Source organism: Hylaeus volcanicus, chromosome 4 (genome assembly GCF_026283585.1).
Source record: "Hylaeus volcanicus isolate JK05 chromosome 4, UHH_iyHylVolc1.0_haploid, whole genome shotgun sequence".
In the NCBI taxonomy this organism is placed as follows: domain Eukaryota; kingdom Metazoa; phylum Arthropoda; class Insecta; order Hymenoptera; family Colletidae; genus Hylaeus; species Hylaeus volcanicus.
Window position 1 is genome coordinate 10,867,421 of NC_071979.1, and position 26,264 is coordinate 10,893,684.

At 35.8% G+C, this 26,264-nt stretch overlaps 5 protein-coding genes across 23 annotated transcripts in view; 2 read left to right on the forward strand and 3 right to left on the reverse strand.

The window, feature by feature from the left end:
* Nucleotides 1-1,170: 1,170 nt before the first annotated feature.
* On the reverse strand, nucleotides 1,171-11,474 carry LOC128874636 (cleavage and polyadenylation specificity factor subunit 6). 10 transcript variants are annotated; one of them, XR_008456674.1, is made up of 13 exons: nucleotides 11,296-11,471; nucleotides 9,513-9,737; nucleotides 9,194-9,421; nucleotides 8,524-9,006; nucleotides 8,327-8,371; nucleotides 7,660-7,786; nucleotides 7,243-7,356; nucleotides 6,632-6,924; nucleotides 6,242-6,539; nucleotides 5,815-6,079; nucleotides 4,610-4,690; nucleotides 2,358-2,584; nucleotides 1,171-1,535 (listed from the first exon to the last, which is right to left on the reverse strand). XR_008456674.1 is itself a non-coding variant. In XM_054119544.1 (12 exons), exons 1-12 carry the CDS (start codon nucleotides 10,911-10,913, stop codon nucleotides 2,416-2,418), a joined length of 2,340 nt encoding a protein of 779 aa, XP_053975519.1. In that variant the 5' UTR covers nucleotides 10,914-11,283; the 3' UTR covers nucleotides 1,175-2,415. The 10 variants fall into 10 exon arrangements, 8 of the variants coding, with proteins under 8 accessions (XP_053975519.1, XP_053975516.1, XP_053975522.1 ...); XR_008456675.1 differs by lacking the exon at nucleotides 1,171-1,535 and adding an exon at nucleotides 2,829-2,915 and having other exon boundaries at nucleotides 2,445-2,584; nucleotides 11,296-11,474; XM_054119544.1 differs by lacking the exon at nucleotides 11,296-11,471 and adding an exon at nucleotides 10,902-11,283 and having other exon boundaries at nucleotides 1,175-2,584.
* A 717-nt stretch (nucleotides 11,475-12,191) lies between these two features.
* Nucleotides 12,192-17,747, forward strand: LOC128875467 (nucleosome assembly protein 1-like 1). 4 transcript variants are annotated; one of them, XM_054121079.1, is made up of 9 exons: nucleotides 12,192-12,349; nucleotides 13,367-13,545; nucleotides 14,074-14,366; nucleotides 14,442-14,595; nucleotides 14,712-14,849; nucleotides 14,926-15,073; nucleotides 15,161-15,280; nucleotides 15,400-15,501; nucleotides 17,611-17,747. In XM_054121079.1, exons 2-9 carry the CDS (start codon nucleotides 13,390-13,392, stop codon nucleotides 17,679-17,681), a joined length of 1,182 nt encoding a protein of 393 aa, XP_053977054.1. In that variant the 5' UTR covers nucleotides 12,192-12,349; nucleotides 13,367-13,389; the 3' UTR covers nucleotides 17,682-17,747. The 4 variants fall into 4 exon arrangements, with proteins under 4 accessions (XP_053977054.1, XP_053977056.1, XP_053977057.1 ...); XM_054121081.1 differs by lacking the exon at nucleotides 17,611-17,747 and adding an exon at nucleotides 17,276-17,487; XM_054121080.1 differs by having other exon boundaries at nucleotides 12,193-12,349; nucleotides 13,386-13,545.
* On the forward strand, nucleotides 17,654-19,882 carry LOC128875466 (N-acetylglucosamine-6-phosphate deacetylase). Of its 2 annotated transcripts, XM_054121078.1 has the most exons (8): nucleotides 17,654-17,864; nucleotides 18,275-18,549; nucleotides 18,629-18,758; nucleotides 18,841-18,929; nucleotides 18,992-19,136; nucleotides 19,205-19,381; nucleotides 19,454-19,684; nucleotides 19,758-19,882. In XM_054121078.1, the coding sequence occupies exons 1-7, from the start codon at nucleotides 17,654-17,656 to the stop codon at nucleotides 19,651-19,653; spliced, it is 1,227 nt and encodes a 408-aa protein (XP_053977053.1). In that variant the 3' UTR covers nucleotides 19,654-19,684; nucleotides 19,758-19,882. The 2 variants fall into 2 exon arrangements, with proteins under 2 accessions (XP_053977053.1, XP_053977052.1); XM_054121077.1 differs by having other exon boundaries at nucleotides 19,454-19,763.
* Nucleotides 19,883-19,900: 18 nt separating this feature from the next.
* LOC128875463 (mucin-1) lies at nucleotides 19,901-25,256 on the reverse strand. Of its 6 annotated transcripts, none has more exons than XM_054121065.1 (17): nucleotides 25,111-25,256; nucleotides 24,983-25,040; nucleotides 24,783-24,853; nucleotides 24,190-24,366; nucleotides 23,876-23,974; nucleotides 23,112-23,210; nucleotides 22,814-22,912; nucleotides 22,565-22,663; nucleotides 22,387-22,485; nucleotides 22,156-22,254; nucleotides 21,979-22,077; nucleotides 21,772-21,873; nucleotides 21,275-21,373; nucleotides 21,099-21,197; nucleotides 20,897-21,001; nucleotides 20,517-20,776; nucleotides 19,901-20,406 (listed from the first exon to the last, which is right to left on the reverse strand). In XM_054121065.1, the coding sequence occupies exons 1-17, from the start codon at nucleotides 25,217-25,219 to the stop codon at nucleotides 20,323-20,325; spliced, it is 1,857 nt and encodes a 618-aa protein (XP_053977040.1). In that variant the 5' UTR covers nucleotides 25,220-25,256; the 3' UTR covers nucleotides 19,901-20,322. The 6 variants fall into 6 exon arrangements, with proteins under 6 accessions (XP_053977040.1, XP_053977041.1, XP_053977044.1 ...); XM_054121066.1 differs by having other exon boundaries at nucleotides 21,772-21,815; nucleotides 21,933-22,077; XM_054121069.1 differs by lacking the exon at nucleotides 20,897-21,001.
* The window catches only part of LOC128875461 (gamma-tubulin complex component 2-like), a 13,703-nt gene continuing 12,548 nt past the window's right edge, over nucleotides 25,110-26,264 (reverse strand). The window contains exon 14 of the transcript XR_008456830.1: nucleotides 25,110-25,237. The gene's annotated coding sequence lies outside the window, so the exon portion shown is untranslated. The remainder of the gene's footprint in view (nucleotides 25,238-26,264) is intronic.

Below are 26,264 nucleotides of genomic sequence, written 5' to 3' on the forward strand. Positions count from 1 at the left end.
TTAGTATATTAAACAATAATTGGACCGTAAAGGGTTCAGCCAGGCAACGAACTATTTGATACAATAAAAATTAATATGTACAATATAGCCTCACAGAGCTGTTATCACTTCTATTATTTGTCACATTTCATTAAAAATCCCATCGAAAGGTGAACCGTTTTACGTTTGATACGTTTCTTCCCTAGGAAGAATTTATCTTAATTATGTGATCGATTATCACAAATTTGGTTCAGCAATATGTAACTCTTTCATGCGTGAAAAGTGTTCACAAAAACTTCTTACATTTGTATTTTCCATAAAACTAAATAAAATAACTGAGTAACATTCTCAATTAAATAAATTAATATACCAACATAAGAAGTGAATAAAAAATAAACTCGAGAAAATGTTTGTAAATTGAAACGAGCTTGTCTGAGAAGAGATCAAATTTAAGGGAAGGATAAATGGAGTAGTACCGATTAGTAGAATCTAAAACATGAAAGAGTTTATGCTGTTGCATAAATATCATTAGTCTTTAAACCTCGTACAATCAAGAAGATTTGTAATTATAACGTTCGTTTTAAGTGTCATGTTTTAAAAATATGTAACTCCATTTAGTCTATATCACATTTATAATACGAACGCGAATAATGATAAGTGAACACATCCTTGGTAGAATCTTGATTAGACGAGGATTAAAATGTACGCTTTGCAAGCATTTAAAAAAAAAAATTAGCTTGCAAATGATACAGGAATTGATGGCGACTCAGACACCATGTAAACGAACAAAGTTGTTCTGTGAACATATTACGCTATCGCAATACTGTGCATCGTTGTAACTAATTTTTCGGTATCGAATAATGTTTGAAACAAATGTTTAGAAACAAGGTGACGCTACCAAGTAAAAACTGATTTCTCAAAATTACCTACGTATAATATGAAATTAATACAGGTTACACTTTCTCTGAAACGATAAAAAAAAACAGGCATTTTTGAGAAATCAATTTCTAAATAGCCGTATTGTGCGCGGAAACTTCAAATATTTGTATTTTAGCGAACATTTTTATTGTAGGACTTCATGGGTGATATTACTTTTTGGAATAAAACATAATCATCGATGAAATATTACTCATTGTTGAATGTAAAACATTTCACCCAGGAGAGCATTTTCGATCCCAGACGCCATCGCGCATACCAAAATACAGAAATAAATGTATGGGGATCGAAAGTGCAGTTTCTTTCTTCTTTCAATCGGTTACACCTTTCGAGCGTAATCTTGGAGGTTGTATATAGTACAAAAAAACAAAAATAACATTTTCAGGAGATTGTGTGTACTGATGAATAAAGTAAAGACACGTTTATCACGTATATTTTTCTTTTTTTTGAAAGCGTATATATGTATTATATTAAGATACAATCTTGCATCGTTGCGGAGCTTCAGAAGATTGATGAGTCCACACAGAGGGTAGTCGTCTTCGTTCTTCCCGGGGGCCAGCAGCTGCAGCATCATTCTCCAGGTAGCGCGTGTGCTTCTTCAACTTGTCTGTAAACCGCAACTAAACACGACCTTGTTTAACAACCCTCGCAGTGGCCTTGTCCCGCTTATCTGTGTAATTTTTATCGATAACACACCGCGTATCGCTCTCTTGAAACTAAACGTATACTCTTCTTAAACGTTACATAGAGATATATGTATGCATATGCTGAGTGTGTACACGTTTCATTTGCGTTATCAGTGTAATATATATATATATATAGTGTACGCTGCATAAAAAGGGAGAATAAACTGGTGACTTTGAAAGAAATATGTACGTAAAACTCTACAGCGTCCCGATATACATATACATATATGTATGTATATATACGTGTATATGTATGAGAATCCCATTAAGAACCCGTACGGTAACTTGGTAAAATTCGCGGTAAGTTTGTAGATTCGAAATATATCCGAAACTGGTTCAACACTGTTCTGACCAAACTTCTATTTTCAGACGCTTTACATACGGGTAAACAGTCAGTCGCACATCCAAAAATAGACGTTAACATGATACGAGAATCGCGAGCATTGAACTTACTTATAGAAAGCAGGGATGCTTTTTCAAAATTTTATGACTTAATTCCACAAGATTTAGAAATGAAAGCACGTTACACTGCTAAATCGAACGTCAAATAGAATTAAAAGAGCTTTCAAAGCATACGAGTTGTGTCGTTTTGAGACAAATTGTCGTTGAGTTGGTCAGGAAAGTGTTAAGATACTTTTAAAGACAGGTGAACGGAATAAACGTGTGTCCTCTTGAATTCGTTTCGTTTGTAGTCTTCACGAAACGACGAGTTTCCACGGGAACTAACAACGAGATCCTGCGATACTGCTCTACTACCGTGTCTTTGCAGTTCTCCTCTTTCATTGAGAATCCTTTTTTTGCCGTGTATTATGTTCTAATGTCTCGAACGATGCGATGAGTCTCCACGTTCATCACGACGATCTCTTTCTCGTTCTCGTTCCCGTTCACGCTCTGGTTCTCGTTCTCTCTCCGAGGGTCTCCGGCTTGATTCTCGTTCTCGATCTCTGTCTCGTTCACGCTCTCTGTAGCGATCGTCATAATACCTACACAAGTCACGGCAGCCAATTATCTTACTTTAGCGATACATCTTTTTATTGTTTCTCTTATATACATAATATATATATATATATATAAAATAATAATAATACATAATAATAATAATATATATATATATATATTTACACTTATCTTTACGCTACTTTTGTAACTTTACGCTAACCCTCTTTCCTTCCCGTTTTACATTATTTCTTTGTTTACATTATTTTCAACTTCATTTTCTTTGTTTACCCTTTTACTATCATTGGTAGCTGAGAAGAATGCCTCTGAGGGGTACTCTCGGTTCAAATGATTCTGTCCTTCGCGCCTCCCGTACATCTGTGGCAGAGATGGGCAAATTTCTTATCTAAATAAAAATTTCGTACGAATAAAAGATAAACAATATTTAAGAAATAATAAAACGATTGTATTTTTTTTATTCTGTGTCTTATCGATACTAATATTATGTACAAATTATATTTTTACACTTTCCAGAGCAAACATCGAGTTTCAAATTGTCGATAGACTAAAAATACATCTACTTCGGAATCACGATGAACAAAACATACGAGTTATTTAGATATTTTTGGTCTATCGACAATTAGCGACTAAATCACTGTAAATTGTTTTTACTTTTCATCTATTATTCGACTAAAATTTTGTTTATGTCCGATCTGCGGTACGATGGACAGAAATATTTGAACCGCGAGTGTACCCCTCGGAGGCATTCTTCTCAGTTGCTAATAATACATACACAGTGAGAAGCATACCTGAACCAATAACCACGAGTTCCCTAAAAAAATATTATCTACCTTTGTAAGCAATAGACGATTGAAACAATAAATAATATATTACTAGCGGTTTACAACGTGCTTATACACTTTCTTAATATTTTTTTTATTTTTTGTATACCATCTATGTTTCGGAATACGTATTCATGTGAACAGCTTTCTACGATAAAATAATACGCTTAAAAGATCAAGATCAACAAATTTTGTTACTTTACGAAATAACATTAATTCAAAATTTTATATCAACTGTTGACCAAGTATCTCCGAAGGTACAAAAACAATTACTGAAATATGACACGAAAAAAAAGATGAGTCCACGAACTGTTAAAAGATCATTCAAAAAGGTCAATTTTAAAGCTGCCAGAAAGAAAAGGAAGCCTATGCAAAACACACACACACACACACACGCGCGCGCGCACTAGACTAATAGAATTTCATGAAATGGATATTTTTTGAACAATGATTTGTAGTTTTAGGAAGGTGGAACAATGGTTTACAAGCTTTGTAAAAGACGTTACTACTTTCATGATCGAGATTTTTACTCATTGGGCACAAAGGATTATTATACAATTATTTAAATACGTCATGTTTATTAGCGATATTTTGGTCATGATTCTCGTCATCACTCACTACATACAACAGGAAATAATAATCTTCACGAAACATGCTACTAGTTCAATTATGCTCCTCGCTGTATATTATCAATCTTCTACCGATAACAGCAAACATTGCGAAAGACAAATATACCGTGAAAAGTAGCTACGTAATTTCTCTATAAAATTCCAATTCTTTTGGCAGCTAAACAAATACTTTTAATGAAAACTATAATCGTGACAAAGAAAGGTTACGAACTCTATTCGATCTAATTGAAACTATACGATGAAAACGATGACTCTAACAGTCAAAATAATGAAAGAATTCGCTCAATTATGTTCTAATGTACCTTTGTCATCGTTATGTGCATGTGAAAAGACAACTTATGTTAGCTACGGGCGATAAATTGAATTTTTGTACGTTCAATCTGATCGTTTCATCTGTAGTTTTCATGTTTCACTTTATCGTTTAAAATCTGTGATTTTCCTACCAAAATTCCGTTCATACATAGAAACACTAACGTTGTAACAATATATGATTATTCGAATGTATAGCAGATCTGCTTTTGATCTCTGTTGCATCGAACAAGATGAAACTCTTTAAAAAGTCTACATGCATTCGCTTTAATGAAAAAAAAAAGTAAATTACCTAGACGCCTTGGAAGACGAGACGGGAGGCGTCTCTGGCGGTTCTTCTTTTACTCTTGGCCTGGCTGACTGACGTGTTGTACTAATGGAAAATGCATACTTTGTTATGACTTATATGGTTACCAAACCTACTACATTGCTTTAGTTAAAACAAGTTACGCAACGCAATAAATTACCGTCTAAAAATAGTGTACCATAGTTGTACGGTGACAAATCGTACCGACAGTGCAGTATAGCATTATAATTAGTGTAAGCTACGATTAATAGGTTTATACGAGTGCACGAATACACTCGAACTTATAGTCGATTGTCGAACTCGAAACCATATTCGAATATCCAGAGTGATTTCAAAGTAATTAATAATCCGTGTTTAACTGTTATAATTGATGTATTCGTATGGTTTTAGAGTAATGGCTACCTAACTGTAATAAAATATTTATACATAGACTATCTTAAAACTACAAGTTACACGATCGTTTCGAATAAAAAAATACTAATACGCTACTTTATTGTAGTACACAATATATAGATTTCATGTACTTTTGATCTAAATAGTAATTGTATATAGAGCTTTATATGTATATGTAGAACTTTTAAGGCACATCAAAATATCAAATAGCAATACGTTAAAATAAAGCAAGGCTTTCTTTTTCGCTTGTAAGAGCTAACACATTTCCATTCGCGAATCCTGCGGAAGTTGTTGAAATGTGAAATCATTCGAACATACGGATACCTTTTTATTCGGGTAATGCTATTCAAATAATACCGATAACAGTATGAAATATTCGAATGATCCCTCAATTATCCGGATTAATAAGATTTTACTGTATTCGTTGTTACATTCAATATTTACGCGACCCAAATTGTTTGGACATTATTGATTTTGGATGTCGAAAAAATATAATACGGATGATAAAGCCTATCTTACTTACTATTGTTGTAATAACGATGTTGATTATTCTAATTAATTAATATAATGCGCTGCTTTTTTTTTATACTTGTAGAGTATCGCAGTAGTATACAAGTTCATTACAACAAGGAATATTAGCTAACATTAGATCGCTCGTATCTCCTCTCAATAATACGCACACGCATTGCTAAGGTTGCCAGTTAAGCTGGCTGGTCAGCAAGTTCACGACCGAACTTGGATAAAATGGTATATCCAGCGGCGATAGACAAAGTAATTATGTAAGATAATGCGCTTACCTTTCTTCTCTGCTTCGTTCTCTATATTCGCGATCCCTTTCGCGCTCGCGATCCCTCTCTCTGCTTCGTGATCTCTCTCGTGGATATGGTTCACTGTAATATCGTTCCCTGTCACGATCACGATCCCTCTCCCTCTCACGATCGCGTTCTCTGTCACGCTCTCTATCCCTGTCCCTGCTCCTTTCTCTGTATTCCCTGTCACGACTCCTCGATCGCTCGCGCCTCCTTCGATGACTGCGTTCCCTGTCGCGTGAACGCGATCGTTCTGGAACAGTTCATTCGACATGTTAGAACTTCAAAGAAATTGAAATAAACAAAATCTAAAAGATCTTTCGTAATAACAATCTATTAGAGACACCAATGCACATACATCCCATGAAAGAAAGAAAGGGAAAAAAAACAAACAAACAAATAATATCAAGTTTACCTCTTCGTGCGGAACCGTAACTCTTGGTTTCAACGCCGCGTAAAGTGTCTTGAAGAGAACTGATTAAAATTTTGCATCTGTCGTCTGCAGCGACTTTCGATTGCTTTATCAAAGAAATGGCCGTGACCAAGGTCTCTATGGCGCTCGCGTATTCTCCTGCCGCAGCATCTGATACCGCTCGAGCGATCGCGGAGGAAGAAACTGTTCTATTTCGACTCATTATTTCTTCAAATTCTTGCTCTGTCAGTGGAGGAGGACCTTCGGGTCGATGATCAGGTCCTGGTGCGCCATATGGTGGCTGCAAAATAATTGGTCAGGTCTTTATGAGAAAATTCTAAAGAAAATTTGGAAAAGATTGAAATTCGAAATAAAACGTAACGCGTATTATACCTGTGTCGCAGGTGGTCCGTACCCATGTGGTGGTACATGAGGAGGGCCATGAGGTTGACCGTGTGGGGGTCCGTGAGGGGGACCGTGAGGTGGTCCATGAGGAGGACCATGAGGTGGCCCGTGAGGTGGACCAGGCGGACCTGGTGGATGTTGTCCTGGATGTTGGTGAGGTGGGCCTTGGGGGAAGAATGCTGGATTCACGTGCGGTGCTGGTCCTCCTGGTGGTCCTTGCGGTGGCCCCTGAGGTGGTCCTCCATGACCAGGTGGGGGTCCCCCTGGACCTGGTAACATTCCTGATCAATATCTACGTTAGATTGAAACGCTGTGTATCGCAAGTTTTCAAAGTGTTTCTTTCTGTAATTTATTCAACGAATTGTACGCTCTTTTGCTTTAGAATGTAATCGTGTACATTTTTGCATTGTTTGCATAATTCCGCGTAATTTCCGCGACATTATAACATGAAAAATAAGCATATTTTTCGTGTTATTCTTGTCTGAAACACCTTGTACCTTCATACTCCTAAGCATAAATTTCCCTCAATATCATGCATTATCGTATTAAAAATGAATAACAGTATCGTTAATATTCAATAGACGTCCTAAATGTCTCACCACCCATAGAACCTGGAGGAGGTCCTCTCTGTGGTGGGCCTTGACCAGGTTGCGGCCCTTGCATATGTTGATGTTGAGGGAAACCTGGTGGTCCCTGAGGCCCGTGATGCATTCCTATGCACATTGAATAATTACATCAGTGAACTTCTTCTTTTATAACAACTTGATTATATAGTGTTTTGTTACTTAAAGTGGTCTATTATTTAAGTTCATCGCGTTACATTTAGCATTCGTTCTACATCATAATTCCGATTTTACAGTTACAATTGTCACACATCTATTCTATTGTCATGCAGAGTATGAGCTGTGAGAGAAAGTATTATAGCGATAATATATATAAAACTAAGGATAAGTAGAGCATTCAAGTCCAAGATGTTTCAGGATATCATCTACTTCAAAGTGAAATATTTCACAAACCTGGTGGTCTGTTCCATTCAGGGCGTGGCTGAGCACCTCTTGGATCACCTGGAGGCCCACCAGGATGTCCGGGTGGACCGCGAGGCGGTCCTTGACCAGGCGGACCGGGTGGACCGCCGTGAAATTGCTGAATCGAGATAAACGAAAATCATTAATGAACATTTTTTTCAGAAATTTACTTAATTGGTAATAGTTATATATTTCTATAATAAATGAAGGTAACCTTCTTATATTATCAGAGCCAGTTATTAGTCCATTGATAATGACTTTTTATCAATGTATAGCCAAAGATAACCCATTAATCAGACGGAAATGAAACAGTTTAATGAAGAAGCTTTTCATGTTATATGTATCTCATGCACTGTAATATTGTAGTATGACTGTTGAACGAAAAAATGAATTCAATTTGCAATAATATTATAATCTGTTAGAGATTGAATATTATACATACATGTTCATTAAAAAGAATCTAATATTCGATAAAGTATCCGAAATTAAAATTTAGACAATGATCACGAAATGACAAAAGAATGTTCGATTTAAATAAACTGATAATGTTGGATTTCATATTAAAAAACAAATATATGTATACGCATACATAGTGAAAATTTCGATGAATGGATAATTCTTACAACGTGAAAAGCAGGAGAAACACATTGTGTGTTACCTGTGGTATATGGTAACTGGGTTCTGAAAGGTCTCTAGTGCAACTCTGTTTACGCGGAGCGTAAGACATGTAAGTGCAAAACATATTCTTGTAGCTCGTATGGTAATTACAATATTCCAAAAAACAAAAAGGTAATTAGTTAACAACAATCTACGTGCAGTTATTAATGTTAATACATCGCAAGTCCCGATACGTACCATTCCAGGTGGTCGATGTTGACCAGGACCTGGTCCAGGTGGTCCTTGCTGAGGTGGACCACCAGGTCCACTCGGACCTCTCGGTGGCCCGGGTGGGCCGTTAGGTCTTGGACCGTTCCATGGCCCCTGTTGATATCCAGGGGGTGGCGGACCCTGATTAGGATGCCCTGGTAAAGGATGATGCGGTCCTGGACCAGGACCCATCGGCGGACCATGCATACGCGGTGGACCTTGTTGACCTGGTCCACCTGGACCTGGCGGACCCATACCGGGGGGTGGCATTCTTTGCGGTCTCACGCCCTGTGGAGGACCCATCATCATCCTAGGACCGTGATTTTGTTGCGAATGTTGAGGGTGTTGGGGGTGTTGTGGATGCTGTTGATGAGGTGGCATTGGTGGTTGATGTTGATGTGGATTATGGGGGCGTTGACTCTGACTCTGCTGTGGAGCCGGAGCTGGACGTGTTTTACACTGAGACTCAAACTGAGAACATATAGAGAATTTTTCACATCGTAACTGTTAAAATTTCTACAAAAGTATGGTAGTCAAGCCTCTAGATCTTTCATGCAACTAGATATTAATTGTTTATCGAATAAAATTTAATGGACGTCTTTCCACCATAAATAGTATCCTGCAACTTATGAATAATGATATAAATACGCAAACTTACTTGATTCAAAGCTTGTTTAGTTGGAAATGTTACTACTGGATTCTGGCCATGTAATTCCTTTTTTGGTAATCTTTCCATACATATCCTCATACTTTGTTCCGAACCAAGAGATATAACACAGAAACCCTTGGATTGTCCATTTGCTCGGTTTTCGAAGAACTTTACTTCGACGAAATCAGACACACCGATACTTTGTACCGCATCGGTTATATCTTGATCGCTCGTCCACTGTAACAAAACATAGAATGTTAATATTCTCTTTGAGCAATTATTAGGTATAACTCGGGGAGAGGAAATGAATTACAACTGAATTACATACCCAAGTTAAATTGCCAACGTATAATTGATGACGTCTTCCAATTTGATTTGGCTGAATATTATTTCCAAGTTGATGATAAGGCGCGCTACCGTTTGTTTCTTCATTAGGCGACGTAGTATCGCCTCCACCATCCCCACTGTTTCCTGTAGAAACACCGCCGTTACCGCCAGCAGGGGCTGCTATTACATCGTCGTACAAATCGACTCCGTCACCAGCAAACTCGTCCTAAGAGAGATTATCAAAAATTTATTGAGAAAAATGTAATGTGTCACAGAACGATACAAATATTAGTTGTATATCGCTACTATGAACTTTAAATAAACTTATTGGGAGAACAGTATACCACAAATAATTGGTAATCTGAATATTTACATCTATAAAAAATAGGGAAGTCTCTAAAGTGTTTTTCTACAAGAAATTACACGAAAAAGATAATAAAAATAAACATATTTGAAATACTATTTTAAATAACAGATAAATATCAAAGTAAATGCACACAGAACATATATTACACATGTAACACAAAAACTTAAAAAATAAAATACTTTTATAGAAGAGCAATCGATTAAAATAAAACTATATTATTATTAATCAAAATATTTTTTCGAATATTTCAAAACAAAATACAAAACAACAAAAAAAAATATAATTTTATCCGATAATGTTTGACTATTTAAATAAGATCATCTTATTTCATTTGCATTTGCTACAATGTTTACCTTTTAAAAAACAATATTTCACGTTGGAAAACTTTGCAAATATGAATACCATTGAAAAGTTATTTTCTTCTTAATCTTTTTCATGTTTAACTTGACGCTTTGAATCAAACAATGAGAAAATTTGTTGCTAGAAAGTTTAACCGTTAAGGATAGAGTGTGGGTATCGTTCAATTCCTTGTGACAAGCTAAATGCTCAATTTTTCTTATTATTATACTTGGCAAATTGTTGGTTTTATCAAATTTTTAGCATAAATTTTAGATTTTTCTACTATGATCATTTGCTCCAATTCCACGACAAGTAGTTTACAATACGATATGCAGTCTGCACATCGATTTCCCATTATAAATGGCTAAAGCTAATTTGTAAAATTCAGCGAGAAAATTGAAGGAATCGAGAAATTTGTTGAGTGAATTCAGCGACTTGATTTTATTTCACTTTTCAAAAGTTTTGTTCTACTTTTTGATTGAACGCGTGAAATAAGACGGGAAAACGAGTTAAAGGAAAAAAATGAATTGGTCGATGCCGCCCATATTCGGCAAATTTCTCTCGGTATTTTAGCCAGGTCCACATGAAAGCAATGAAAACATTTGGTGAAGTAAAGAAAAAATATTGATGAAAACTACATCGACGAACGAAGCGGAAGAAACACTACAACACATTTCGCCTTACCGCTAACACCATTTTGCTTTTCTTGCCGTGTATCTGTATTACACGTATTCGGTTTAGGTTTCCGATGCGAGAAACGTGCACGAATCAACACTAACTGTATAACAGAATATTGTAAAGCGTTCGTCGGTGATTAGGATTGAACGCGACAACTATTAGCAACGATTTAGACGCGAGTTGAAACGAACGAAACGAGAAGGTCCCGGTTGAACGAGGCACGGACACCGCTTACGAGCACAATCGTTACCAACTCTCCTCCATGACGCCGGACGGCGGACACCCCGCTACACCGACTCGTTTTTCTCACAGTTTTTAATATTTAGCGTAAGAGCAACCGATCAACGATAACGTAGATCGACCGCGTGATCGCTTATTAACAAAGATGAAATCGAATTACCTGCGCGAAATCTTGCTCTAGATCGTCGGCGTACAAATCAATGTCACCGTCCGCCATTTTACGTACACCGACGCTCACTGCATTTGACGAAGGCGCCAAGCCTAAAGGGCTGACGGTGTTGTATGTTGTATTGTATAGGAGAAAACGTGTTAGCAAATTACGTTTCGTTTCTCGTTACAAACGGATGTGACGTCACTGCGCCATCTTTATTTTCTTTCGCGATCAAATAGAAACGTAATAGTGGCGCGCAACTATGTCTCAAAGTCCCTAGACACGAGAAAACTTGAATCATAAACTCGATCAACTGTGTAGAAAGTCGGTTTTTGGTGAAAGGAGTAAAAGCCAAATTAGGAAGGGAAATGATCTCTGAAATAACGTTTGACCAATTGGTCGAATAACGATACCATGTGTTTCAAATACTTTTCTTGAATTCTAGACACTTTGTAAGCAATGAAGTGAGCCAACAAACACTCAAACAGTTCCACCAATCCGATGGAACGTTGAAATTAAATTTGAAAAATCGTAACCCTCTTCCCTTTTCAAACGAAAATTTAATATTTCCAACATTCTAATAAGCTCAATTATGTTTTAGCCATCGTACGGTGCAGCTACTAATGTATAATACATTGGAAATATTCAAAGAAACTGCCCTAAATATCGTACATGAAATGAAATAATAATTAAATATATAAGCATGAATATAGTTTTGGAATAAAACTTCGGAAATGATTACGAACAATCTGTATAAATTAGGGAAGCTTTTAAATTTGTTTACCTTCCAGCTGGTTCGAGCCTACTCCGTGGCTACTCGATTTTAAACAATTTAGTATCGCGTTTAAAAAAGAAAACTAAAAATAAAGTTAGGGAATTTTCGAATCGTATGATAGCAGCACTTAGTCCGAATAGAAAAGGACAAAAAGGGAACTAATTTCGTATCGTGCGACTTACGACTTACTGCAAGGAAACTACTGAACTGCTGAACTGACAAAACGACCGGTTCGTTGCTCGTTTCGTGGTTCGTTTTCTCTCTTGTGATCAGCTTCAATCTTGAAAGGTATGTTTTCTCATCGATATTAATAATTCTCCGTTCTTCTTCAAACAATTGCGATTAATACTTTCATACAAAACCAATCGTTTCCCGTTTTCTTCGTGTGTTTTCGCACATTTATAACCCCGAAAAAACTGTGCTTTTTTCCATCTGTCCCATGTGTATGGACTTTTCTCTATGTGAGACTGAACTTGAGCGATATCGGCGACAATCTTTTCTCTAATAGATCAAGTAACAGATCACCAGCTTCGCCGTGAGTATAATAAATGCAACGCGATAGGATCCGTCGAATAATTGACAAATTTATACAATTTCCGCTTTTTTCCTATGATCTCTGCGTACCCTAACAAATAACCTTTATCCCTCGCGAATATGGTGACTTTCAAATGTCAGTGTAACGTCGCAGAAAAATTCAAACGTATCAACGAAATCATTTTTGTCACGTGCATTTTGCATCCCACGTAACGATTATTTTATGTATACGCGTGCACACTATCGATATTTAACGTATTCTTAATGCACACACAGCGAAGGTTCAAGTCGCAATGTGCTAGCGAATTTCGGCACGTTTACTAAATTATCATATTTCTGTATGCCATGTCCTTTCAATTAAATTTCAAATAATTTTCTTTGTAAGAAATACTTATAATACTGCTTAAACTAATAAATCAACCCTATCCTTCTTTGTGTGTAATTACTTTGATAATCTCTATACCTTAACAAAATCATTATTATTTCTTTTCCTTTTTTCTTTTAATATCAAACAGTCATTCATCAAATAAATTAAACTTATTTGTAAGATACTTTTTACTCGTATTTAAGACGTAATGACAATAAAGCAAATTATCCAAACAAACCAAATTTATAAACCACGATCTGTACATTGTATTGTATAAAGAAATTTCAAGAATTGCTTGAATTTTTAATAATTTCTTTTCTTTATCACCATACCGATATTCACACAAGTTCATTGTGTTTGTTTGTCTGCAAATATTCTTTTTTTTTTCTTTTTTTTTTTTAAAGAAATAAATCTGGATTGTAGTACTATGACAACTGATCCAAAGCGCGCCAGCAATAATAGTGATATGGAATCTATAGAAGACGAAGATGATAAGAACAGTATAGAGCTTACCACCCAAAATTTACGTAGACATGATGTCCTAGCTGCTCTGCAAGATCGTATTTCTGCACCAGGATTGGAGGTATTCAAACACCACATCAACTATAGACAATTTTTGATAATTCAAATATAAGAAATTACTAAATGTTCCTGTCGGTATTGCTATTATTATAATTTTATGATATTATTTAATTAATTAACTTTGCACACTTCCTCCCCCTCCCCCCCCCCCATATTTCCATTTTATTTGGCACACCTTAATAACTTTTCATTACGGACATTATCAAATTTGATGTTTGTTTTCTCAGTTATTAATACAAGTTATTAAGTATGCACAGCAATAGATGAGGAAGCAATACTTGAAATTATCTATACATTAACCATTGCTTAATTTATAAAAAAAATTAAACAGGTGTGGTTTAAATAATTGCTTGTACCACACAAATTTTAAAAGTACTTAGACATTTTTAAGATCGATATAAATTATTGAATCATTATAAAAAGTTCTTTACAATATTATATTCAATTTGAAACAAATACAAAGACATTTTATTAACGACTTAAATTACGCGCTAAAAATGATATTTTAGAAGGTATTTTTAATTTTTAGCAAATGCAGTCTCTTCCAGCTCCTGTAAAACGCAGAATTAAAGCTTTAAAACAATTGCAATTATTTACCACTAATATCGAATCAAAATTCTATGAGGATATACATACTTTGGAATGTGCTTATTACAAACTGTACGCTCCTCTTTACGAGAAAAGACGCGATATAGTATCGGGTGCTTACGAACCAACAGACACGCAATGCGTGTGGGAGAGCGACGACGAAGAAGAAGGATTAACTAACGATTTGAAAGCAAAAGCAAATCTTGAAGATGTTAAAGAGGAAACTAAAGAAGAGTATGTTTCTTTTATTTTAATTAATGAAATTATTTCAACGTTAGGAACATCGTTAATTAATCGTGAACATTTTAGGCCTGAAAGCGAAGACGTTAAAGGCATCCCAGAATTCTGGCTCACAATATTTAAAAATGTTGGACCATTGGCTGACATGGTTCAAGAACACGACGAACCAATATTGAAACATTTATACGATATTAAAGTGAAATTCCTCGAAGCTAATCCAATGGTAAGAAAACAAAAATTAAACTATAACATCCCTGTTTTTACCATATACACACATCGCAGCTAAAATCTGAAAGGTTTTGATTGAAGTGCATTAAAAGATAATGAGATTTTTTGTAGGGTTTTGTTCTTGAGTTCCATTTCGAACCGAACGAATACTTCACTAACTCGGTTCTAACTAAAGAATATATTATGAAGTGCATACCTGAAAAAAATGATCCATTCAGTTTCGAAGGACCTGAAATATACAAATGTAAGGTAAGTATCTATAGTAAATCTATAGTAATAAGTACATTGCGTAACACACGATTTGTTATATATTCTTTTCCGACAGGGATGCGTAATCGATTGGAAGAAAGGAAAGAATGTTACCGTAAAAACTATAAAAAAGAATCAAAAACATAAATCTCGAGGGTCCATACGAACTGTAACGAAAACTGTTCAGAATGATTCGTTTTTCAACTTTTTCAGTCCACCAGTTGGTAAGTGCAGATAATAGTTTCTACGTTTATATTTTGTATTCTATTTCTGTATTTAAATTGATTTATTATTACAAATTTCACCTTTAGTGCCAGATGATGCAGAAGCGGAAATCGACGATGAAACTCAAGCATTGTTAACGAGCGATTTTGAAATTGGCCATTACATTAGAGAGCGTATAGTTCCTAGAGCTGTTCTATATTATACAGGTACTTTACTTCCCGCGTTTTTTTTTAACGATCCAAGTTAATATTTAAGAAATGTTTCTGCGTCCGATTATTTATTTTACAATTGATTAATGATTAAAAAAAACTTGATGCCATTTTAGGGGAGGTTTTAGAAGACGAAGACGAGGATTACGACGAGGAGGAAGGTGACGAGGACGATCCTGAGGATGAAGACGAAGATGACGAAGAGTCGGCACCATCAGGTGGGAAGCAACATGGCAATGATCCTGCCGAGTGTAAAACACAGTAGAATTATATACAAATTAAGATAAGAGGAAAAAAATCGTTTGTGCGTACAGTGCGTACAAGAGACAACACACTAACAAAACCTGACCGATAACTGCCTAGATATCCTGCGCCTGTGGCTCCAACGTAATCCTGTTCGTATCAATCATCTAATCATATCATATCTCCTATTCCAGATCAAGCCTAGACTCTTCGACATACCGGTGACAAAATTATGCGTACCCTCCTTTTAACCGACGTTAACGATGAATAGAAATACGACTCATTAACAGATAAGCTCTAATAATGTCATATAAGTATAAACGATTGCGCTCTCAGCTCTACATAATAATCATTGTCATTTTTAATTGCTTCGTTTTATATTGTGACGTTTATATACAAACGTTGGTAGAATTCTTTTCGAAACGCACGTTGATCTATGGACAAATTTTTGGGTACTGTTAAAGCATTTTTAATACAAAAATTGAGAAAACTGCAGGCAGCATTTTCCTTTCTCTATAATGAAATTTGTTATGTTATGGGAAAACATGAAAAAGATATTACAGCACTAGTACTAAGTATTAAACTGTCGATATTAATCAAGGGTATTTCTTGACGCGAAGAGGCTTATCTACCACAGATGGGCAACATTTTATTTTAATAATAGTAATTGAACAGTTTCGCGGATACATTTTTGTTCATTCAACTTGATGTAATTTTCTATCATTCAAATTCCGATTTTTAATTAAAACCGCGACGAATAGGAAATTGGTCGTCTCTCAATCCTTAATCAAGAATTTTTATCCATCTCTGTATGATTTACCAAAACAACAAATTTCTTCTCTGTGACAGTCTATTCTTTTTTTTAGATTTTTCTAATTTTCGAGATTTTACTTACATAAAAAGATGACTTTTTTCTATATCAAATTGTTTTTCATATAATTTGTTAATGAACTTGAATTATATTTGCCTCTAAAATAAACAGTTTACTATATTACCCGTGTAATTGATTTTTAACCGAATTCGAGAAAGGAGGAGGTTACTCAATTCGACATGTATTTTTTTTTTCTTTTTCTTTTATGTCTGCCGATTACACCGAGATGGCTTGACCAATCAGGATGAAACCTCTTCCATCTGGTAGAGCATCATTGGCACTTGGCCCCATAAAATAGAAAATCTGTACTTGGTTTATTTTTTACCACTTTTATCGGAAAAAGAGTACTATTTCACGTATGTTCGGCCTGAAATTGATGAAACCCCTCACATTTTGCTGCCGGGCAGGTTTTTGCGATGATCACATTTGCGGCAATACATATATCGTTCGTAACTATTGTTATTGCATGAAACCTATTGGTTATATATTGCCACTAAAAAGTGTGAAATAAAATAATTTTTGAAAAAAAGAAAAAATATAACCGACTCCGAAAAACATTAAAACTGCACTAAAAAGTATGACAAAATGCAGTTTTAATGTTTCTCGAAGTCGGTTATATTTTTTTCTTCTAAAAAGTATGACAAAATGCAGTTTTAATGTTTCTCGAAGTCGGTTATATTTTTTTCTTCTAAAAATTATTCAAGTTCTGTTTTTATGTTATCCATAAAGTTTCATTAGCGGTCATAAGTACGGTAAGTATTAAATTTAATAATAAATACGTACCACGTTTCGATGTATCGTATTATGAAATTTAGAAAATAAGGGAAAAAAACTGTAAGTACAATAGAAGTACTTACAATACCGTACTGTATTTACAGCCCCTGAGAGCAATATGGTCTATGAGAACAATTTTATGGTAATGTAGACAATAAAATGTCTACATTTTAAATATTAAATATTTAACATTGGAAAACAAATGTTTGTTTACAAAAGTATCAAGATATATACATTCAGCGACATCTTGGTAAAAATGGCAGGATCACAAAGTCGATGCCATGCCATGCCAATTGCCACTTGACAAGCTTTCGTCATCTCGTCATCTGTGCTTTGTGTGGTCCGTATGATAACTGTTGATAACTACTGATAACTACATACTCGTGACTGATAATGCAAACCATCGAGTAACATGCAAATCTATTCTTTTGCTTAACAGACGTTGCGTGTTTTTATGTGCACAATTTTTGCATCGCGTTGACATGTCGCAGGAGGATCAAAGAATTTTGAAACAATTTTACAATTGTCGGATTCTACGTGACGGCAAGATTTCGATCGAGGATCTATGGGTTCGCGGTGGAAAAATCGTTGATCCAGCGAAAATCTTTTACGACGAGAAAATAAAACCGGATATTAAAATCGATTGTGACGGAGCGTTGATTTCACCTGGATATATCGACCTTCAAATTAATGGTACTTGATGTATATAACTACGTATTGTTTACACAGCAAACCTTGTAATCTATGATCTATAAATCGTATCTTCTTATAAATAATCTCCTCTTCATATTGAGAACACCATGTTAGAAGAATTTATCTTTATTGTTATTTATCGATTAAAAATCCGAAATGCTTTATAAAAAAAAAAAAAATATATATATATATATGTCGAATTGAGTAACCTCCTCCTTTTTGAAGTCGGTTAATAATGTTATATATCTTACAAACCTACTTTTTCTACAAATTTAATTATAAAGATAAGAATGTTTAATTTTATAGATAACATATTCGTGTTAATTAATACTTATAATATTTATGGCTGAACTTTGAAAGTAACTGTATTAACATTTATGTTTGTTCATTTACATCATTTTATTTATCAGGTGGTTATGGCATAGATTTTACGCACAATGTTGATAATGTACAGGAAGGAATTAATAAAGTTGCTAAGAAATTACTCGAATATGGTGTAACATCATTTTGCCCAACTTTAGTAACATCACCTGACGATACATATTATAAGATACTACCAGAAATGAAGAAAAGAAATGGTGGGCTACATGGAGCAACTATACTAGGCATTCATTTAGAAGGACCTTTTATTAGTCCTAGCAAAAAAGGAGCTCATCCAGAAACTTATATAAAACAATTTAATAGAGCAAGTCATTTGTATACTTTAAATATATATATAAATAAATAAAATATTTTTTCATTACATTTCGCAATCTATGTTTTAGGGTTTTCAATCGTTAATTGATACGTACAGATATTTAGAAAATGTATGTCTTGTTACACTGGCACCAGAACTTCCCAATGCTCAAACTGTTATCACAGAATTATGCAAAAGAAACATTAAAGTTTCTCTCGGTAAGGCACAAAATGAGCTGTATACTTTTGTTTCTATGGCTCAAAATTGCTCAACCATGTATCTTCTATTTAAATATTTTAGGACATTCCATAGGAAATTTGCACGAAGGAGAAAATGCTGTAAAAAGCGGAGCGTCGTTTATCACGCATCTTTTCAATGCAATGTTACCGGTAAGTATACGGAATATAGGATATAGAGTACGACGAAATAAAGAATAAATTTATATTTATAGTTCCATCATAGAGATCCTGGATTAGTCGGTCTCTTAACATCCGATAAAATACCAACAGGGAGAATTGTCCACTACGGTATAATCGCAGACGGGATTCATACCCATCCTGCAGCGCTGCGTATAGCTCACAGGACGCATCCAAAAGGTAGGACATTTTTCTTGTGTCGCAACCAAGTTTTCTTTCAAATTGTTGTATATAGTATTTCTTTCTAGGACTTGTTCTGGTAACTGATGCAATATCAGCTCTAGGTTTGGAAGAAGGCGTGCATCAGTTAGGACAGTTTAAGATAGAGATGCGTATGGGATCTGCGTATATTGCCGGAACAAATACTCTGTGTGGTAGTACAGCAGAAATGTCGAAATGCGTGCGACATTTCAGAGAAGCAACAGGTAATTACAGTTTTACTATTTAACCATATTAAATTCTAGATGTAACTATTAAAATATAATTATTTTTTGTAGGTTGTTCGGTGGTAGAGGCTTTAGAGGCTGCAACTCTCCATCCAGCGAGAACTCTCGGTATCGAAAGAATTAAAGGAGTCTTAAATTATGGGGCGGATGCTGATTTAGTGATGTTAAACGATAATTTGGAATTGTTATCTACATGGATTTCCGGAGAACGCGTGTACTTGCGAGCATATCAAAAACTGCCAGCAAAATAGGTCGTAAGCATACGTATTTTAAATGTGTTGATCACCATACATCTTAAAAGAATATCTAATGGCTGTGAATATTACTTTAGCCATATTAAGATTTACCTGCATGTTCGCATACTGTACCTTATATATTTTATATATAAAAACTTTGATAAAACATGTTTTATATATTTTAATATATAGATTATAAATCTTTAGCATTTATACTTATAATGTTACTCATTGTAAAGCATTCAATGATAAACATTTTAAATAAACGATAAAAATATATTTCACAAGGAAATATAAATTTTATATAAAAATTACATAGTTTACCCGCTGCCTATTTTTTTTAAACAATAAAAAGGCAAGCTACCGTTACTGTTACTGTTACTGTTACTGTTACCGTTTCACGTATTACGCGGGTGTTTGTCAGTACTTGTACTCGCGTTATTACTACATATTGTAATCCAAACATCGTTAAACGACATATTTTTCCGTTTAATTTCATACTTAATCGGTTAGCAAGCACCAGGTTTCACAATCAGTCCTGCAAAGCATTACGGAAAGATTCAGCCACGCACGCGTTAAATTGCCATTTCATAATTAAATATTATTCCTGTTATATCGATAGTATGTAATTTTCTATTTCAAAGTAGGATAATTACGAACATCGACTCCCGCAAGGTTTGCATATTAATAAACAACGTCCTTCAGGTTGCATATATATGGCGAGTGTCTAATGCCAAATGAATGCGCTGGAGGGATATCAAGTATTACCTGTAAACCGATAATATTATACAAATTTTACAAACATTATTTTCCCATAAACAATGGCGTAATTATCGTTTATACTACGGTTACTGGTACAGCATGTATCGTATAAATACTTTTTCTGGGCAATGTGCTCCGGGTCCTGGAATCTGTGAATGATCGTCGGGCAGCTGATAGCGAGAACTTATGCTATAAGCGGGACTCTTCATTCTAACTGCATCTGGCTTCACGGCTTCGTAAGTTCCAGGTCCTGGAACCAAAACTCGATCATCCGCGAAGACCTTCTGTCTACCAGAAATGGAATAAGCCGGTGCTGTTTTCTTGTTACCCGCCTTCGTCCCACCAAGTGCAGAAGGAATGTTGTAAACATTTGGGGCTGGAACAAAACCAAGAGAACAAACAAGATTTATCTCTAGCGTGACAAAATTATTTTTCCCTACGACTCACAAATCATTAAAATTAACTTTCTCTTTTGAAATAAATATTCCAAGTTTACCTGGAATATCGTTTGGTCTGTCTATACTTGTCCTGAGACCAAAAGTAAATTTCAATGCTTTTTCTAATAAAAACATGGCTTTTTCTGGACTGTATTCACCTGGACCTTTAAAGGAGATATAAAATCTATAGAAAAGACGCATAAAAAAAAAAAAAAAAAAAAAAAAAAATGAGAAACAGTAAATTCTAGTGGTTTACTATACCTGGTATGAAATTTGTTTCGTGTACATCGGTCTTAATACCAAAGCTGTACCGAGGAGATTTGTTTAGATTTACCTTTTCCGGATGATAACTTCCAGGCGCTATATTTTGTACAAAAACATTATAAATCTCACGTTCGATAAATAATATTGCGAAAGGTGAATCGAACATTACTTACCAGGTACATCGTTAGGTTTCTCAACGAATGCCTTTAAACCAAAGGAATACTCTGGAGATTTATCTAAATTGACTTTTTCAGGGGAATAGGTGCCAGGAGCTGTCAAATTAAAAAAGAAATACTGATACAACTATGAAAAAGTACTCGTACAGATATACTAGACAACTTATAGCACGAAATTACAGCACACATAAAATGATCGAAGAAACATTTCCGATTACTCTAAACTTGCAACGTGTCGTCAGCGAAGAATCTACAATGAAGAAAAATATTTGATAATGTCATTTAACTGTAAGTAGCAATGATGTTAATGCTAAAGCAGTTATAAACATGCGAGGAGAGAAATAAAAGTGAGAAAAAAGCGTCGGTATGAATCCCTTAAGTAATCGCATTAATATTTTAAAAGCGTACAAAGTTATTATGTCGAATGAAAGCAATGGCAAAATGTTAAGTTACATAGTAAATGTAATTAGTGAGTTGTTAATCAACACCGTTACCTGGTGTATCCCTAGGTTTATCCAATGGCTTTCTGTTACCGAAACTGAAATAAGGTTTATGTTCCAAATTTACTATTTTCTCTGGATAGTAATCAGCAGGGCCTACCGAGGCAATCAAAACATTAGCATTTGTGTCTATGGAATGTTAAACCTATACCAACCGAATCTCCAAAATAAAAAGCTTCAGCAACGACCGAAATAATTCACCTGGATTGCTGTTAGGCTTCTCTGGTGTAGCTTTTCCAGATAAGCTGTATCGAGGTCCTTTATCTAAATTTACCTTCTCAGGACTGTACGTTCCTGGTGCTGTGATAACAAGAGGAACATATAAATTTGTCTAGCCTGAATCAACGATACGCGACTGATATTTTTCATGTTGATCACCTGGATTGTCATTGGGCTTTTCTGGTAATCCTTTACCATACAAACTGAACTGAGGACCTTTATCAAAATTTACTTTTTCTGGACTGTACGTTCCCGGTGCTAAGAAACAATCGAGTATTTAATGAAAGTTAAGATAAATCGATCGAAAGTAAGGTAGACAACTGAATGGTTAAGTAAAAAATTAAAACGATAAAATAAACGTGTTAAAAATAAAACGGCTTTTGCACTGACCAGGGGTATCGCTTGGTTTCTCCGAAGGTCCCTTACCAGTCAAACTATACTCTGGACCTTTATTTAGGTTCACTCTTTCTGGACAATAATCTCCAGGTGCTATAACAGTATCAACATTAATTTCTTTCATTGATCGAAGTAGCGACGAAGGTGTCGCGAGTTATGGTAAATTCTATACCTGGATTATTGTTCGGTTTATCAAGGGGAGTTCTCAGTCCAAATGAAAACTGCGGTGCTGTATCCAATTTTACGTTTTCTGGGCAGTACGTACCTGGCGCTGAGAATATTTTTGTTCTCGTTTAACTTTGAAATATATTTATAAAGGGAATTGTTCAGCAACTCGAATATTCAGAAAAAAGGACATTTGTTTTTTTTAATTTTCCAATTGTTGAACTTGATTTATCAACTGTTGAAAGAATTTGTATACCAGGAGTGTCGTCCAGTTTCTCTACGCGACCCTTTCCCGTAAGACTGTATCGAGGACCCTTGTCCAAGTTGACTTTTTCAGGACTGTAGGTGCCAGGTGCTACAACAGTAACCACGCGCCGATAGTAACGTGCTCCTAGCTCCTAGGATAATATATCTGTCACTTTTGTCGAACTTTCAAGGATGGAGGGATCGAGGACCGAAGCTGGCCATAAGCTGTCTAGGTGAATGTCATTTTAAGGGTATTTTTCTAGATTTGGTCGACAAAGTGTTAACAGAGAAAATCTCTGAATAATTACCTGGGGTGTTGTTTGGCTTCTCAAGAGGAGGTCTGAGTCCAAAGGTGAATTGAGGCGTGTTGTCCAATCTTACCTTTTCTGGGCAGTAAGCTCCCGGTGCTAATATTACAATCAAAGGAAATGTATATTAATCGGCTAATAAACGTAATTTATAATAAATTTTAATGAATTTGTAAAAAATGGTCAGAAAATTTCGTCAAGTCAAAGTCAAATGCAAGCTGTTACACATGCAATACGATACAATTATTTGTTGCATGCATCATCGATCTACACCATTTTGCCTATAAAATATTAACGATCTACGACAAGAAAATAATCGAGTAGCGTGTATGCGAAATAAATAGTTTATCAAGCTATAGTTGCCAAGGAAAAACAAGTAGCTGGAATCAATTACCAAACGCAACACGCAGTTATGAAGAGTATCGTAAGAAATACTTGAGTTTATTAAAGTTTATTCTTCGAAGATCGGTCGTTTGGTGTGGCATCGATCATCCTAAGACATCATTATCACGAACAATGTTCTTTGTAAAAAATGTTTAAACTAAATAAAAGTATTTAAGTTTTATGTTACGTAAAAATACTTTCTAACTCTTCGATTGCTGTTTCTGTGTATTTTTGTCGAACGATATTAATTTATAAGTATCGTCCGTCTCATCGGGAACGCATAAGGCTGATTAACTGCGAACTATGATTAGTAATTGTTTCGATTAGTAGAGGGAAATAGATAGGGTCGCATAAAATGTCTTGTTGTGGTTTGTAATTACCAGGAATATCGCTCGGTTTCTCCAATACAGGTTTTAAGCCGAAACTGTACTCAGGGGCTTTATCGAGAGTCACCTTTTCGGTGCAATAGTCGCCCGGTGCTACGAGCAACATCCAATTATCCAATTATTTAGAAATGGCACGCGATCGTGGCGTACTCTCACCGTTGTCGCAATCATTTTCTTATACTTCGACATACTAAGTATTTTGTTCGTCAGAATTCTCTTTAAATAATTCGCGTCAATTTCACTAGTTGTACCAAATTCAGATGAAGTTTTCTAGTAAGCGTCGAAAGGTGCACGAAACGTGTACTCACCGGGTGTGCAGCTGATTTTTTCGGTTTGCGTTTTGATGCCAAACGAGAATTTCGGTGAACTGTCTAGAATGACCTTTTCTGCTTTCTCTGGATTATAATCGCCCGGTGCAGGCGTTGGTTCCTCTTTCACGGACCTTGTACGTCCGTGCAAAGACGACGCTGGTGCCGCATCTTTTCCTAGACAAACAAGACCATTCCTACATAGATCAAACATTCCGTACAACGCTACGCGTATTTCACTATTCGAACAATTGTTTGTGTATGTATTCGAATAGCATTCATCGATAAAGTGTCCAATTATTCGTATATACGAAAATCCTGTGTATCGATTCGTTTAAAATACAAGGGAATTGTCGGAATTGTCGGAATTGTCCGTCAGCGAATTAAATGGAAAGCAAAGGAATTTTGCGAATTACGCCCGTTTAAAGGCCTACATTCTCGCTTTGTATCGCTACTCTGGAGTTTGATCGATACTTTATCCGAACACGAAATACCGCTGTTCTCGGCGTTCGTTTCGATTTTGTCCGATGTTACCGCGTAGCCTGAATTTCGATACAAACTTTCGATTACTTTCACGATTAGTATCCTCTCACCTTTTGCGCAAAGTCCAGAAACGTTGTATTGGCCAGGACCTGGTCCAGGACTGTCGTTCTTCGCCGAGTGTCTAAACATTTCGATAAAATGAACGTTTTCATTGCGTTAATTGTGCTGTATTTAGTAAACGATGCTTCTCAGAACTAATATAAGCTAGACGTTCGGTAAAAATATCATCGAACCGAAGCCGTGCGAGTACCTGGTTCCGAAAGAGAAGGCTGGTGCTCTGCCTCGCTTCGAGTCAGGAACGGTTTTTCCTGAAATTTTCATTCGTAAGTTCGCTCCGATTAAAACGAGTACACAACGAGGATGTGAAACTACACGCACCGATCAGCGGCGGTAGAGTAACACAAGCAGGACCTGGACTGGTGTACTCTGCGGCGATGGGACCTCGCCTCTTGGTTGGTGTCCATGATTTCTGTGTCATGCCGCCCATAGTTTTCGCGAGCCTTGGCTGATACGGACAGCAAAAAGAAAGAAAACCCTGACAAATATTTCAGACCAACGATATTGTGATTAAAATATCTACGCAACATCCTTTTCTTTGTTTTAACAGAAACCTGATCGGGAAAGGTCAAAGTATCTATCGATCAATTTTAACGAGATCTCACGTTTCGCAGATTAATTAATACGAACGGGAATTTTCATCGTCGATTAACATCGAACGTTGACCAGTAGTTTAGTTTTTAAACCTTGGCATATTCTCGTTCACTGTCGACCAGTTCGTCAAGTTCACGTATCGAGAAGAACGATCAAGAGTTTATTATACTTTTCCTCGTTGTGCAAGATAACCAGGTTTTCACCACGAAATTGTGCAACTAACACGGCCTCGAAAAGACGGGCCACAGAAACAACTCACCGAGTACCATATAAGCCTATGTCCATGGTGTGGGTATCCAGCACCAGAATCGCCCACCATCCGACATTGGGACCGACAATTAATAAAACCTGAATGTCACAAATTGTATGCCGTTTAAGTAACCTAAATAAATGTAGGTGAACCGGGATGACTCATTGTCTACTTGTTGTACTTCGTGTACGCGTATACGAGACTAATAATTGTAACTGGAACAATCTCTGAGCAGATTTCTTCTATGGAAATTTATGTGAATATTTGATAAGCTGACAAATCGGTTTAGATACTCCGGGATGAAAGGAGCTTATCCTTATCATCCTTGCACGCATCTAATTTACAATTTCTTCCATTTGTCCATCTAGCATTAGTTAGTCTACAGCCTAGGATATAAACGCCAAATCATCGACGATCGAGATGTACTCATGGGGCGAGGCAAAAACGTTCAACGTCACACGACCGAGTTACAACTCTCTCAAACGAGTCGGTTTCGCGATTATCATCGATCGCTTATTCGAACAATCTCGCCCGGTATGGAAGACACCGGGGATTTTCGATCGATCGGTAACGCGAGGGCTTCGATAATTTATCTAGATTCTAGATGATTGTTGAAACAATTTCTACCGAT

Coding starts and splice junctions, on each gene's coding strand:
- LOC128874636 (XM_054119541.1), bottom strand. CDS start 11,352: ATGGCGGACGGTGACATTGATTTGTACGCCGACGATCTAGAGCAAGAT. Junction 4,691..5,814: donor GAACGAAGCAGAGAAGAAAG/GTAAGCGCATTA, acceptor ATTTTCCATTAG/TACAACACGTCAGTCAGCCA. Junction 2,585..4,609: donor TCGTCTTCCAAGGCGTCTAG/GTAATTTACTTT, acceptor TGACTTGTGTAG/GTATTATGACGATCGCTACA.
- LOC128875467 (XM_054121079.1), top strand. CDS start 13,390: ATGACAACTGATCCAAAGCGCGCCAGCAATAATAGTGATATGGAATCT. Junction 14,367..14,441: donor AAAGAGGAAACTAAAGAAGA/GTATGTTTCTTT, acceptor TGAACATTTTAG/GCCTGAAAGCGAAGACGTTA. Junction 15,281..15,399: donor AGCTGTTCTATATTATACAG/GTACTTTACTTC, acceptor ATGCCATTTTAG/GGGAGGTTTTAGAAGACGAA.
- LOC128875466 (XM_054121078.1), top strand. CDS start 17,654: ATGTCGCAGGAGGATCAAAGAATTTTGAAACAATTTTACAATTGTCGG. Junction 18,550..18,628: donor ATATAAAACAATTTAATAGA/GCAAGTCATTTG, acceptor TCTATGTTTTAG/GGTTTTCAATCGTTAATTGA. Junction 18,930..18,991: donor TTTTCAATGCAATGTTACCG/GTAAGTATACGG, acceptor TTATATTTATAG/TTCCATCATAGAGATCCTGG.
- LOC128875463 (XM_054121065.1), bottom strand. CDS start 25,219: ATGGGCGGCATGACACAGAAATCATGGACACCAACCAAGAGGCGAGGT. Junction 24,367..24,782: donor TTCTGGACTTTGCGCAAAAG/GTGAGAGGATAC, acceptor TTGTTTGTCTAG/GAAAAGATGCGGCACCAGCG. Junction 22,255..22,386: donor GAAACCAAGCGATACCCCTG/GTCAGTGCAAAA, acceptor ATTGTTTCTTAG/CACCGGGAACGTACAGTCCA.